The 15,802-nt window shown below is 51.9% G+C and overlaps 1 protein-coding gene across 2 annotated transcripts in view; it reads right to left on the bottom strand.

Annotated features, from left to right (window-relative positions):
• LOC143781303 (uncharacterized) overlaps window positions 1-15,488 on the bottom strand; it is a 174,452-nt gene extending 158,964 nt beyond the window's left edge. The window contains exon 1 of one of the 2 annotated variants that reach the window (XM_077267844.1): window positions 15,100-15,488. In XM_077267844.1, the coding sequence (XP_077123959.1) occupies window positions 15,100-15,163 (64 nt within the window). In that variant the 5' untranslated portion in view covers window positions 15,164-15,488. The remainder of the gene's footprint in view (window positions 1-15,099) is intronic. The other variant, XM_077267845.1, reaches the window with a different exon arrangement.
• Window positions 15,489-15,802: the final 314 nt, after the last annotated feature.

Here is a 15,802-nt window from a genome sequence, read left to right as displayed (position 1 = left end):
AGATTTCATTCTGTATTCCTCTTAATAGTGTAAATGAAAGTTACATTGCCATTGTCTTTAGTTAGGGATTTTTTTGGCTTTGGCAATTTGATAATAATTGCACTTATCCCATGCCAGGGGCTGCTTGGCAAATTTTAGCCTGGGGGGCAAGCACACAGCAGAGGTCCATTAGTAGGGGCCCATCCTTAAAGGGGTTGTCGGATCTTAAAGGGAAGGTGCCACCAGTTTTCTTGTAGTTGTTTTTTTTGTGAAATTAAGCTTAAAATAGTAATTAAAATGTATTAATGTAATGTTTGCACTTCTTGTAAACATTTCTATAAGAAAAATATTATATTTTTGTACAAATATATATATTTACCACTAGGGGGAGCATTTTCTGTTTTAGACCTCAAGCGGCTATAGCAAGACTTACCAGCTTTACTGTTAGCATCACCATTTCCCGTTTCACAAGTCTGCAGTCACATATAATGACACAGAGTGAATGCACCAATGACTGACACACACACAGCCCCACTGTATAATGACACTCGCACAGCCCCACTGTATAATGACACGCACAGCCCCACTGTATAATGACACACAGCCCCACTGTATAATGACACGCACAGCCCCACTGTATAATGACACTCGCACAGCCCCACTGTATGACACACAGCCCCACTGTATAATGACACGCACAGCCCCACTGTATAATGACACGCACAGCCCCACTGTATAATGACACGCACAGCCCCACTGTATAATGACACGCACAGCCCCACTGTATAATGACACGCACAGCCCCACTGTATAATGACACACACACACAGCCCCACTGTACAATGACACACACAGCCCCACTGTATAATGACACGCACAGCCCCACTGTATAATGACACGCACACAGCCCCACTGTATAATGACACACACACAGCCCCACTGTATAATGACACGCACAGCCCCACTGTATAATGACACACACACAGCCCCACTGTATAATGACACGCACAGCCCCACTGTATAATGACACGCACAGCCCCACTGTATAATGACACGCACAGCCCCACTGTATAATGACACGCACAGCCCCACTGTATAATGACACGCACAGCCCCACTGTATAATGACACGCACAGCCCCACTGTATAATGACACACACACACACAGCCCCACTGTACAATGACACACACAGCCCCACTGTATAATGACACGCACAGCCCCACTGTATAATGACACGCACAGCCCCACTGTATAATGACACGCACAGCCCCACTGTATAATGACACGCACAGCCCCACTGTATAATGACACACGCACAGCCCCACTGTATAATGACACGCACAGCCCCACTGTATAATGACACACACAGCCCCACTGTATAATGACACGTACAGCCCCACTGTATAATGACACGCACAGCCCCACTGTATAATGACACGCACAGCCCCACTGTATAATGACACGCACAGCCCCACTGTATAATGACACGCACAGCCCCACTGTATAATGACACGCACAGCCCCACTGTATAATGACACACACACACACAGCCCCACTGTACAATGACACACACAGCCCCACTGTATAATGACACGCACAGCCCCACTGTATAATGACACGCACAGCCCCACTGTATAATGACACGCACAGCCCCACTGTATAATGACACGCACAGCCCCACTGTATAATGACACACGCACAGCCCCACTGTATAATGACACGCACAGCCCCACTGTATAATGACACACACAGCCCCACTGTATAATGACACACACAGCCCCACTGTATAATGACACACACACAGCCCCACTGTATAATGACACACACACAGCCCCACTGTATAATGACACACACACAGCCCCACTGTATAATGACACACACACAGCCCCACTGTATAATGACACACACAGCTCCACTGTATAATGACACACACACAGCCCCACTGTATAATGACACACACACAGCCCCACTGTATAATGACACACAGCCCCACTGTATAATGACACACACAGCCCCACTGTATAATGACACACACACAGCCCCACTGTATAATGACACACAGCCCCACTGTATAATGACACACACAGCCCCACTGTATAATGACACACACAGCCTCACTGTATAATGACACACACACAGCCCCACTGTATAATGACACACACACAGCCCCACTGTATAATGACACACACACAGCCCCACTGTATAATGACACACGTACAGCCCCACTGTATAATGACACGCACAGCCCCACTGTATAATGACACACACACAGCCCCACTGTATAATGACACACGCACAGCCCCACTGTATAATGACACACACACAGCCTCACTGTATAATGACACACACAGCTCCACTGTATAATGACACACGTACAGCCCCACTGTATAATGACACACACACAGCCCCACTGTATAATGACACACACACAGCCCCACTGTATAATGACACACACAGCTCCACTGTATAATGACACACACACAGCCCCACTGTATAATGACACACACACAGCCCCACTGTATAATGACACACAGCCCCACTGTATAATGACACACACAGCCCCACTGTATAATGACACACACACAGCCCCACTGTATAATGACACACAGCCCCACTGTATAATGACACACACAGCCCCACTGTATAATGACACACACAGCCTCACTGTATAATGACACACACACAGCCCCACTGTATAATGACACACACACAGCCCCACTGTATAATGACACACACACAGCCCCACTGTATAATGACACACGTACAGCCCCACTGTATAATGACACGCACAGCCCCACTGTATAATGACACACACACAGCCCCACTGTATAATGACACACGCACAGCCCCACTGTATAATGACACACACACAGCCTCACTGTATAATGACACACACAGCTCCACTGTATAATGACACACGTACAGCCCCACTGTATAATGACACACGTACAGCCCCACTGTATAATGACACACACACACAGCCTCACTGTATAATGACACACGCACAGCCCCACTGTATAATGACACACGCACAGCTCCACTGTATAATGACACACACACAGCCCCACTGTATAATGACAGTCGCACAGCCCCACTGTATAATGACACACACACAGCCCCACTGTATAATGACACACACAGCCTCACTGTATAATGACACACGCACAGCCCCACTGTATAATGACACACACACAGCCTCACTGTATAATGACACACACAGCCCCACTGTATAATGACACACACACAGCCCCACTGTATAATGACACACACACAGCCCCACTGTATAATGACACACACACAGCCCCACTGTATAATGACACACACACAGCCCCACTGTATAATGACACGCACAGCCCCACTGTATAATGACACACACACAGCCCCACTGTATAATGACACACACACAGCCCCACTGTATAATGACACACGCACAGCCCCACTGTATAATGACACACGCACAGCCCCACTGTATAATGACACACACAGCCGCACTGTATAATGACACACACAGCCCCACTGTATAATGACACACACACAGCCCCACTGTATAATGACACACACACAGCCCCACTGTATAATGACACACACACAGCCTCACTGTATAATGACACACACACAGCCCCACTGTATAATGACACGCACAGCCCCACTGTATAATGACACACACAGCCCCACTGTATAATGACACACACACAGCCCCACTGTATAATGACACACACACAGCCCCACTGTATAATGACACACGCACAGCCCCACTGTATAATGACACACGCACAGCCCCACTGTATAATGACACACACAGCCGCACTGTATAATGACAGTCGCACAGCCCCACTGTATAATGACACACACACAGCCTCACTGTATAATGACACACACAGCCCCACTGTATAATGACACACACACAGCCCCACTGTATAATGACAGTCGCACAGCCCCACTGTATAATGACACACACACAGCCCCACTGTATAATGACACACACACAGCCCCACTGTATAATGACACACACACAGCCTCACTGTATAATGACACACACAGCCCCACTGTATAATGACACACACACAGCCCCACTGTATAATGACACACACAGCCCCACTGTATAATGACACACACACAGCCCCACTGTATAATGACACACACAGCTCCACTGTATAATGACACACGCACAGCCCCACTGTATAATGACACACACACAGCCTCACTGTATAATGACACACACAGCCCCACTGTATAATGACACACACACAGCCCCACTGTATAATGACACACACAGCCCCACTGTATAATGACACACACACAGCCCCACTGTATAATGACACACACAGCTCCACTGTATAATGACACACGCACAGCCCCACTGTATAATGACACACACAGCCGCACTGTATAATGACAGTCGCACAGCCCCACTGTATAATGACACACACACAGCCTCACTGTATAATGACACACACAGCCCCACTGTATAATGACACACACACAGCCCCACTGTATAATGACAGTCGCACAGCCCCACTGTATAATGACACACACACAGCCCCACTGTATAATGACACACACACAGCCCCACTGTATAATGACACACACACAGCCTCACTGTATAATGACACACACACAGCTCCACTGTATAATGACACACACAGCCCCACTGTATAATGACACACGTACAGCCCCACTGTATAATGACAGTCGCACAGCCCCACTGTATAATGACACACACACAGCCCCACTGTATAATGACACACAGACAGCCCCACTGTATAATGACAGTCGCACAGCCCCACTGTATAATGACACACGCACAGCCCCACTGTATAATGACACACACACAGCCCCACTGTATAATGACACACACACAGCCCCACTGTATAATGACACACACAGCCCCACTGTATAATGACACACACACAGCCCCACTGTATAATGACACACACACAGCCCCACTGTATAATGACACACAGCCCCACTGTATAATGACACACACACAGCCCCACTGTATAATGACACACACAGCCCCACTGTATAATGACACACACACAGCCCCACTGTATAATGACAGTCGCACAGCCCCACTGTATAATGACACACACACAGCCTCACTGTATAATGACACAGACACACACATATAGGAAAACACACACATACAGGAAAAAAAAAACCACATACACACATAGGAAAATGCGCATACCCAGAAAAACCCCACATACTCTAACCTGCCATGTTTAATTTGTCAAAGGCCCCTCCCCCTTGGTACTTAGCACAGCAAAAGTAGAGCTGGGCACTGGGGAGGTTGCCTGAAGTGTGCTGGATGGGGGCACACAGGGCAGCTAGCTCTCATCTTGTCCTGCGCGCTGTCGCTCCTCCAGGTCCTGGCTGATCGGACATCGGAGACAGATCTGCACACAGAACAGGAGGAGGCTGCGTGCGATCACTATGGAAGTAACGCACCTCCTGCTCCTCTTCTTAGTTGTGTGCCCGGAGCTGCCCCCTCACCGCTGCCTGCACATTACTGCAGCCGGCCATGGCTCCGGCCCCAGGCGCAGGCGGCGCGTCCTTCCCATCACATACCGCTGCAGCCTGCATGTCGGGGCGGCTGGCGGGATAATGTGACCGCGCACTACAGGACTGCCGGTCCTCCAGCGGCCCTGTGCAGCTGCTTAGGCTTTCCTGCCGCCCGGCCCAGCGCGCCCACTCCAGCCCGCCCAGCATTGCGCTGACTGTTTAGAACAGCACACCTTGTGTTCAAACTTTTACATCGGCCCATTTTCGTTTATGTACATTTTACAATGTAAAATTGACTATATAAGTTTTGCCTAAAATACAAAGCAGACGTGTGATCTGTAACTTCAGGCCTACGACACATCATCTCACTCACAATAACAGTAATGTGACCAGGGGTGCACAAACTTTATATGTCACTGTATGTGCAAGTATATATACTGTACTAATGGGTCAAAATCCTCTGTGTGTCCGTACATGTACAGTATATATATTATACACACACACACACACTCACACTCACACTCACACTCACACTCACACTCACACTCACACACACACACACACGGGCTCTGGCAGTGACAGGCTCAGTTATTTATAAGCTGCTCGCAATGTGGCGCCCCCATATACCGGGGAGGGGACATGAGACATTTGTCGGGGTCTATTGGACATTTTCTGGGATGATTTTCCTCCCCATAATCTCCTTTCTTCCTCTGATATCTCCGGAGATAAGCGGCACTAGAGACTCTCTCCCACCACTTCTCCCCTCCCCCCCAGTACAGAACATATATGTATGGGGCCTGGAGAGATCCACCACCTTAACCCTAGAACTGCCGCACTGCTGGATTCTAGTAATCCTTTCCCACTGGTCTCTTTAATCTCCTCAGACACCATAGACCCCCAACCCGCTCAGTGACCTCTGGAGACCCCTCCCCCACACATAAGAGGACCCAGCACCATAATGAGACAGGGCTCAATGGCCACAGTGTGAATAAGTCCTCCCCGCCGTTCTCACATATAAGGGCTCATACTCGTTTGCGAGAAAAACGGAGGCGTGCACTCGGACCAATGTTGTTCAATGGGTGACATCTCATCTGCGATTTTTGTCTCAGCTGAAATCGGACGGAGAATAACATCTCCGCATGCTGCGTATCTCGGACGAGACTCCCCAATGTAAGTCAATGGTTGGGAGGAAAAAAAAAATCACACGACATATGGACCATCCGTATTCCGTCCGTTTTTTACAGATACTTTACCATTCTGTGGCATAGAACACTGTAAATGATCTTAGAAAAATAGTAGCAGAGAAAAAAAAGCATTATACAGTATACGGATGTCACACGGAGGTTCTGTGAGAAAACTCGCATTGTACTGGCATGACACTCGCCCATTTTTTTTCGGTCCAGATTACAGACCGTTTTTTTTCTCGCAAATGGGTATGAGCCCTTACAATCCCAGGAGCCGACATCTCTGGAGGTGAAGGACGGGAATTACCTGGATGGCAGACAGCGGGGTCCTGGAGAGGCTGCTTAGTGCTGGAGGACGGCAGACAGCGGGGTCCTGGAGAGGCTGCTTAGTGCTGGAGGACGGCAGACAGCGGGGTCCTGGAGAGGCTGCTTAGTGCTGGAGGACGGCAGACAGCGGGGTCCTGGAGAGGCTGCTTAGTGCTGGAGGACGGCAGACAGCGGGGTCCTGGAGAGGCTGCTTAGTGCTGGAGGACGGCAGACAGCGGGGTCCTGGAGAGGCTGCTTAGTGCTGGAGGACGGCAGACAGCGGGGTCCTGGAGAGGCTGCTTAGTGCTGGAGGACGGCAGACAGCGGGGTCCTGGAGAGGCTGCTTAGTGCTGGAGGACGGCAGACAGCGGGGTCCTGGAGAGGCTGCTTAGTGCTGGAGGACGGCAGACAGCGGGGTCCTGGAGAGGCTGCTTAGTGCTGGAGGACGGCAGACAGCGGGGTCCTGGAGAGGCTGCTTAGTGCTGGAGGACAGCAGACAGCGGGGTCCTGGAGAGGCTGCTTAGTGCTGGAGGATGGCAGACAGCGAGGTCCTGGAGAGGCTGCTTAGTGCTGGAGGACAGCAGACAGCGGGGTCCTGGAGAGGCTGCTTAGTGCTGGAGGACGGCAGACAGCGGGGTCCTGGAGAGGCTGCTTAGTGCTGGAGGACGGCAGACAGCGAGGTCCTGGAGAGGCTGCTTAGTGCTGGAGGACGGCAGACAGCGGGGTCCTGGAGAGGCTGCTTAGTGCTGGAGGACGGCAGACAGCGGGGTCCTGGAGAGGCTGCTTAGTGCTGGAGGACGGCAGACAGCGGGGTCCTGGAGAGGCTGCTTAGTGCTGGAGGACGGCAGACAGCGGGGTCCTGGAGAGGCTGCTTAGTGCTGGAGGACGGCAGACAGCGAGGTCCTGGAGAGGCTGCTTAGTGCTGGAGGACGGCAGACAGCGGGGTCCTGGAGAGGCTGCTTAGTGCTGGAGGACGGCAGACAGCGGGGTCCTAGAGAGGCTGCTTAGTGCTGGAGGACGGCAGACAGCGGGGTCCTGGAGAGGCTGCTTAGTGCTGGAGGACGGCAGACAGCGGGGTCCTGGAGAGGCTGCTTAGTGCTGGAGGACGGCAGACAGCGGGGTCCTGGAGAGGCTGCTTAGTGCTGGAGGACAGCAGACAGCGGGGTCCTGGAGAGGCTGCTTAGTGCTGGAGGACGGCAGACAGCGGGGTCCTGGAGAGGCTGCTTAGTGCTGGAGGACGGCATACAGCGGGGTCCTGGAGAGGCTGCTTAGTGCTGGAGGACGGCAGACAGCGGGGTCCTGGAGAGGCTGCTTAGTGCTGGAGGACGGCAGACAGCGGGGTCCTGGAGAGGCTGCTTAGTGCTGGAGGACGGCAGACAGCGGGGTCCTGGAGAGGCTGCTTAGTGCTGGAGGACGGCAGACAGCGGGGTCCTGGAGAGTCTGCTTAGTGCTGGAGGACGGCAGACAGCGACACTGACTGTTCCAGAGAAGCCTCCTGAAGATTGGGGGGACGCTCCTCTTCTTGATTGACTCCTGACAGCTGCACAGGACTGGGGACATATGGAGTTTCCTGCCGGCCATTGAGGATGATGAGGGCAAGAGTGCAGCTATCTGGAGTTGTCAGGTGGGACCCAGGGGTGGGGGTGGGGAGGGATATTGTTAGCTCTGTGCAGGAGGGGAGAAATTAGGAGAGAAGGATCCCCTGTGACATGGAAGCCATCCCCGACCAGAGGTTACTGGGCCCCATTACTACAGAGAGAGGTCACCAGCCCCCCAGTGCTATAGAGAGAGGTCACCAGCCCCCCAGTTTTACAGAGAGAGGTCACCAGCCCCCCAGTACTACAGAGAGAGGTCACCAGCCCCCCAGTACTACAGAGAGAGGCCACCAGCCCCCCAGTACTACAGAGAGAGGTCACCAGCCCCCCAGTACTATAGAGAGGTCACCAGCCCCCCAGTACTACAGAGAGAGTGAAAGGTAACGGCGTGTGCACTACTATTGGTGGTGCCAAGGTAGGTCCCCACACCTTGTGAAACTAAGAAGAAAGAACCTGGCACTCAACTTAATGCTTGTGTTAATTTTAATGTAGTACTCAAAACGTTTCAGTCCTATGATGGGACATTCATCAGTTACTACAAAGGTGAAAAATATATATATATATATTGTAAGATTGCTCTTACTGAGTGTATTGGGGACACTCGCTTGGCACGGGATTGACGTAGTCAGGCACGATTTTTCGCTTAAACACAGTCCATACGGTTTATTAAAGTGTCATAAACCGGGTTTTGCACAGTTCATTATATACATTTCACGGAACACAACAGGCACCAACTGGTGATATTATCTTGCAGCTTTATCTTAAATACTTCATTTACGGCTTTGACTCACGGACACTAAACATGCTGGACCTCTCACTTCCCAGTTACCATGGGTGTCCGTACGCCGTACACTTCACCAATGTCCCAAGTCACATACAGCACATATGACACTGGGTCGCGGACTCTAAACACGCCGAACCTCACTCCGTTCAGTTGCCGTGGGAGACCACACAGCTCATAGAACATCACAAGCACCAACAGTCTGTATAGTACCTGACGGGAGCTCCAGCTCCACCTGCTGACTCCTTGTCAGTCCACTCCTCCGGGTAAGCTGCCTCACAGGGATCACCAACTTGCCTGGCCGGCACACATTAGTCAGTCCAGACCCACCGAAGGACTGTAGCTTCCCCACACAGTAGCTGTCACTGGCTCTGCAGATCCCGGTCCTCACCTCGGGCTATTCAGGGATCCGGTCCTACTCCCAGGACCTCCCAACACCCAGGATCACACAGGTGGCCAGTCCGGGTACTATTCAGGACGTCCATCCCCAGCTGAGACCGTCCAATACCCAGGCCACAGTAGCAAAGTCCCACCAGGTGCTATTCAGGATTCCTACTCCCAGGAAATCCAACACATACTTCCAGGACCTTCACCACTCAGGTCCAACCACTGGTACCATAGAGAAACATACACAGGAACATGTGACCCACACCCTGGTCACATTATGTACCTTGCAACCACACCCCTGGGTGGGAGTGTGGCTAGTCTGTCCCGCCCATCTCACATAACTAGCCCTGCCAATCTCCCATTAGAACTATACAATTACTTGTGGGACTACGGGTCCCAGAACACAACATATCTTTAGACTTACAGCGCAGAGTGTCCTCCTCTGCGACACACATACCAGCCATTTATAATCCTGCCAGACTCTGTTTTATCACAACTATGCCTCCAAGTGCAACTTGAAGTGCACACACAGCGCCCCCTAGCTGCCACAGGGGTCACTGTGCAGCGCCCCAGAGTCCTGGTCATTGCAGTACTGTGGCTCCGCCGCTAAGGGGGGCTATGGTACGTCTGATGGCACTGAAGGAGTTCATCTGACCAGGTATCACAGACACCAATACATTTCACAGTCGGGCCTCCAGGGGGAGCTAAGGGTGCTATTTATTAGGCCACTCCTCACAGTCTGGTAAAACTGGGGGTCAGGCAGGAAGTTAGAAAGCTGACTGGGTTGGAACCAGGCAACACCTTGTGGCAGAGGGTGTTGTGGGGAAAGATTCGGTAGGGTCCCTGTCAGGTTTGGGACCCTGACAGAGGCCTGGCTACAAGAAAGAACATCACGGGACCGTGCCTGCTCAGCATAGCGGCGGTGCCCTAAGAAAGGATTAGAAGCGAGATATATTGTGCTGAATGAGAAATGAGATCAAAGCAAGAAGGAGAATACCAGTAGGGGTCGTGCTGTAAGACCGAGGCAACATCCTACTGAGGCGCACAACCGGCGGCCGGAACGCCGAGGAAGTATTTATATATCTAGCTCCAAGCAATACTTCAAACCAACGGCAGGACAGTCAGTCTCAGGCGGGCTGTCTCACATACATCACCTATGAAGACATGGGGGGCGCACTAGGAGAGGGGCGACTCTAGGGTCCCGGAAGAGCTCTGAGCCTACTCGTCATACGGGTGCCGTCCTAACCAGAACATCAGGGAGGGACGGAGGAGAAGAACATCATCCGAACGGGTTGTGAGGGAACATCAGAAACAGACACAACAGTTGTGGGGTACTATCCCGTAAGCACAGCAGGGGAGGACCACAACACATAGCGCTAGCAGGAAGGCACAGATTTCCACCTGTGAAGAGAACTCTGGAGGTGCCATTGGGCCGGCCGGACTTGCGTAGCCTGGTGAACCGTATTCCAGACTGAAGACCCAGAGATCTTCAGTAAAGAGGTAAAGAGACTGCAACCTGGTGTCCTCGTTATTTACTGCACCGCACCACCACCACCATCCACATCTATCAGATACTGGGCGCCCTTCGGCAGGGTCACGGACCGGGGCCTAGCCACCGTGACAACCCCAGAGCAGAGACTCAGAGGCCCAGTACCGGGTACCCCTCAGCCCTGCGGCAGTGGGGGCGCTACAACTTGGCGTCACGAACAGGATCTACTTAAGCCTGAAGAATCAGGTCATGTGTGCCTTGGAACTGTGATTTACTGTGCTTGGACTGTACTTTATTGCAAAGACTGTGCTGCGCCATTTACTGCCAAAATCCGCCGCCATTACAGCGCTGAGGAGAGCGCAGGAGAAGAAGAGGGGCGTGGAGTAGGCGTGGACAGGCTGAAGAGCGCGGACGACAATGGCCGCCCAGTCTAAATATTTCTGTGTCCTGAGGACGTGTCCGTCAACAGCTGAGGTCCGCCTCCTGATCCTGTTTGGAGGGTGGAGACCATGGAGACGGGGCCACCCACGAAAGAGACCGCGGGAAGAAGACACTGGAGAGGAGATAAAGATGGCGACGCCGGGAGCACCGCGTGGGGATGACCTGACTCGGCATGGAGCCGCATCACCGGACACAGCCTCGGAGATGCCATCGTTGCGGGGACTGGCCCTCACGGAACCACCGATGGGTCGACCCAACTGGCAGATGTCTGAGGAGTGTGTGGCCGCAGCCGAGGCCTGACAAATAGCACGCCGCTTGGAGGCTGATGCCCGCGTGCTCGCTCGGCTGGGCCAGCCCACGGAGGTCCGTCTATCTCCGGTGTCACCGGCTCCTCCCAACCCGGCCGCGGCTGAAGGTACGCTGCAAACACAGGGCATGAGGATCTTGCCGGAGGCCGAACACCTGCGGCACTTGATGACGGCGTGGCGGAGCCGGCCCCAGCCTGCAGCTCAGATTGATTTGACCAGTGTGGAAGAAACCCCGCCATCACACTGGGGTGTAGTGGTGTCCTTTAACTCCCGACACGGAAGGGGAGTTATACAGGAGATTGGGGAGCCGATACAGGTCCGTGTAGACCGGGAGGAGGTAGAGCCCTGCGGAGGAAGGTTCGCTCGCGACCTGGAGCCAGGTGACGCTGTAACCTACACTAGGTGGAGGAGGGAAACAGGTGAAGCTGGCTGGATAGCTCGGGGCGTCCAGCGGTGCGTCGCACGCCAGGCCGCCGCCGAAACATCCGAAGAGGAACCTCCTGCTGAAAAGGCCATGGAACCTGTCCCTGCGGAGCAGCGGGGAACCCGGACCCACCACGTACCTTGGGGGCGTGCCGGCCCATCGGTGAGAAGAGCATCACGGCGAGGGATCCTGTCATTGCTGGGACGGGACCCGCTCCTTGGATCGGCAGCGCGACCCGTAGGTCTGGTGAGGCCCGGAAGGAAACCACCTTCGGCATCAAAAGAGTAAGATCTTAGAACTCTGAAAATGTACATAGTTCTTTAAACTGTTTCCTGATTTTGCTGCTAAACCCGTCTAGGGTTAACTCTTAAAGGGATCCCTTTGTTGACCCGGGATCCCTATTGGTTTTGGTTATTTTCTATTTTCTTATTTTCTTCTTTGTTATCAAGAACTGCCGCAATCATGAACAGTGCATGATACAAACTGCTTGTAAATAGTTTGCACCTTATTAAAGGTGCCCCCTACTGGTTTTACTTAAAGAAGGACTCTTTGCGAAGATACCGCACCGGAGCCTTTGCCGAGTACGGACTGGTAGCTTGAGAAGATGTGCTACCTCATAGAGACTTGATCCCCTCTTAAAGGGGATGTCCACGTATTGCGCTGATGAACCGTATTGCCTTAAGACAGTTGGGTGGCAATAATGTCTTGAAAAAAAAAAGAAAGTAATAATGCTGATATGTAAGAGTTAAATGTAACTAACTAGTTAATTGTAAGAAAGGTTCAATAATGTTGAAAGAAAAATGAGGACAGAAAGTGAACCCGTACGGGGTTAATCAGTGAGTCCTCTTAGGAGTCATGTAGAGATGGCTCAGTGATTACAAACTGAAAGTAAGTGTTATGTTCTATACTGTGTATAGTAGTGGAAGGACAGTAGGCCCGGGCTGAAAGGGGCGGTCCTGTAAAGAAAGGAGAGGCAGTAGGTCTGGAGCATCTAGGACAGGCGGTCCTGCAGATTTAAAGAAGGAGTATGAAGTTAATTGCCTTATAATGTGTTATAAGAAGGTCTTTAGTGGATTTAGAGTGTACATCCTTAAAGGCAATGTTAAATTATTGTTCAACAATTTTGCACTTAGTAGAATACCCGGTTGGGTAAAGGAAAGTTAGTTATAGCATGTTGCTATAATATTTAACCATGTTTTGTAACGTTCAAGTGCCCTCACCTCCCATAAAGGGAAGCCTGTTTAAATATGCTTACTGTTATTGCACTCACAAAAATTGTATGTCTTTTTGCTAACCTGTATTGTTGTTTTCTTCCCAGTCCCGGAGTACTGGATTTAACCGGGGGGGAGTGCAGCGCCCCAGAGTCCTGGTCGTTGCAGTACTGTGGCTCCGCCGCTAAGGGGAGCTATGGTACGTCTGATGGCACTGAAGGAGTTCATCTGACCAGGTATCTCATACACCAATACATTTCACAGTCGGGCCTCCAGGGGGAGCTAAGGGTGCTATTTATTAGGCCACTCCTCACCACTGTGGGTAAACTGGGGGTCAGGCCGGAAGTTAGACAGAAAGCTGACTGGGTTGGAACCAGGCAACACCTTGTGGCAGAGGGTGTTGTGGGGAAAGATTCGGTAGGGACCCTGTCAGGTTTGGGACCCTGACAGAGGCCTGGCTACAAGAAAGAACGTCACGGGACCGCGCCTGCTCAGCATAGCGGCGGTGCCCTAAGAAAGGATTAGAAGCGAGATATATTGTGCTGAGTGAGAAACGAGATCAAAACAAGAGGAGAAATACCAGTAGGAGTCGTGCTGTAAGACCGAGGCAACATCCTACTGAGGCGCACAACCGGCGGCCGGAACGCCGAGGAAGTATTTATATATCTAGCTCCAAGCAATACTTCAAACCAACGGCAGGACAGTCAGTCTCAGGCGGGCTGTCTCACATACATCACCTATGAAGACATGGGGGGCGCACTAGGAGAGGGGCGACTCTAGGGTCCCGGAAGAGCTCCGAGCCTACCCGTCATACGGGTGCGTCCCAACCAGAACATTAGGGAGGGACGGAGGAGAAGAACATTATCCGAATGGGTTGTGAGGGAACATCAGAAACAGACACAACAGTTGTGGGGTACTATCCCGTAAGCACAGCAGGGGAGGACCACAACACATAGCGCTAGCGGGAAGGCACAGATTTCCACCTGCAAAGAGAACTCTGGAGGTGCCATTGGACCGGCCGGACTTGCGCAGCCTGGTGAACCGTATTCCGGACTGAGGACCCAGAGATCTTCAGTAAAGAGGTAAAGAGACTGCAACCTGGTGTCCTCGTTATTTACTGCACCGCACCACCACCACATCTATCAGATACTGGGCGCCCTTCGGCAGGGTCACGGACCGGGGCCTAGCCACCGTGACAACCCCAGAGCAGAGACTCAGAGGCCCGGTACCGGGTACCCCTCGGCCCTGCGGCAGTGGGGGCGCTACAAACTGCGTCACAACATAAATAGAAAAAGGAAAAAACATGAAAGTATATACAAAATGCAAAATATCAGGTTCGCCGTGAGCAATAGTGCAACATGGTCATATTGGAAAGACTGACATGGATAATATAATGGCCAGCAGAGAGAGACCAAACAAGTGTGGGGCATAAGTAAGTATGAGAGCAGGGGAAAAAAAGAAGGGGAAGAAAACCGTATAAGAAACGTACCGTACTCGTAGTCTAATTCTGGTATTAGTGACAAAGATGTCAGTGGGCACACCGTGGTCTGCATCTAAGATAAAGTAAAATGGCCGCTCACGTCGGTGTGCACAGGTGGATGGTGGGAAGAGTATAACGGCATACCTGTGATTGCGCAGTTACTATGGCAATATGGGGTGGACTAGGAGTAAAGGTAAATGGCATAGAGTTAGTATACCGCAGTGCTATGTGAGCGTTGCGATAACAGTCCGCGACGATCAGTGAACTAGAAGGCTGTGGATGAAATGACCGTATATCTCATAACGCTGATGTGTACCCGTGTCCAGACGCGGTATCCCCCGCTGGTCTGGGGGAGTGGAGAAAAGTGCGCGTACTAGTAGGCAGGGGGCGGTGCCCAGGAAGCGTCGGCGGCCGAACGAAAAAGCGCTCCGTGAAACCGGAAGTGACATCGCCGGAAGTGGTATGGCCGAGCGTGTCACTAGATTAGCAGTATGCGTTCCACCTAGGTGAGGCCGCTACGTATACATGCCGGGGGAGGATCCTGTCGTGGGAGGTGCCTTGAATGCCTAGGGCACTGAGGAAAAAACTGTGGAGAGGCGGTGGTCCGGAGGTGGACCAAGCAGAAGGCGGTCCAGTGGTGGCTCTAAAGGACAATGGGGGAGTGGAGTAATCCGGTGGAGAGAATCTTAGAAGGAGAAAGGATGGCAAATGG

This window comes from Ranitomeya variabilis, chromosome 6, assembly GCF_051348905.1.
Source record: "Ranitomeya variabilis isolate aRanVar5 chromosome 6, aRanVar5.hap1, whole genome shotgun sequence".
Classification (NCBI taxonomy): Eukaryota; Metazoa; Chordata; class Amphibia; order Anura; family Dendrobatidae; genus Ranitomeya; species Ranitomeya variabilis.
This window is presented reverse-complemented; position numbering and strand designations above follow the sequence as displayed.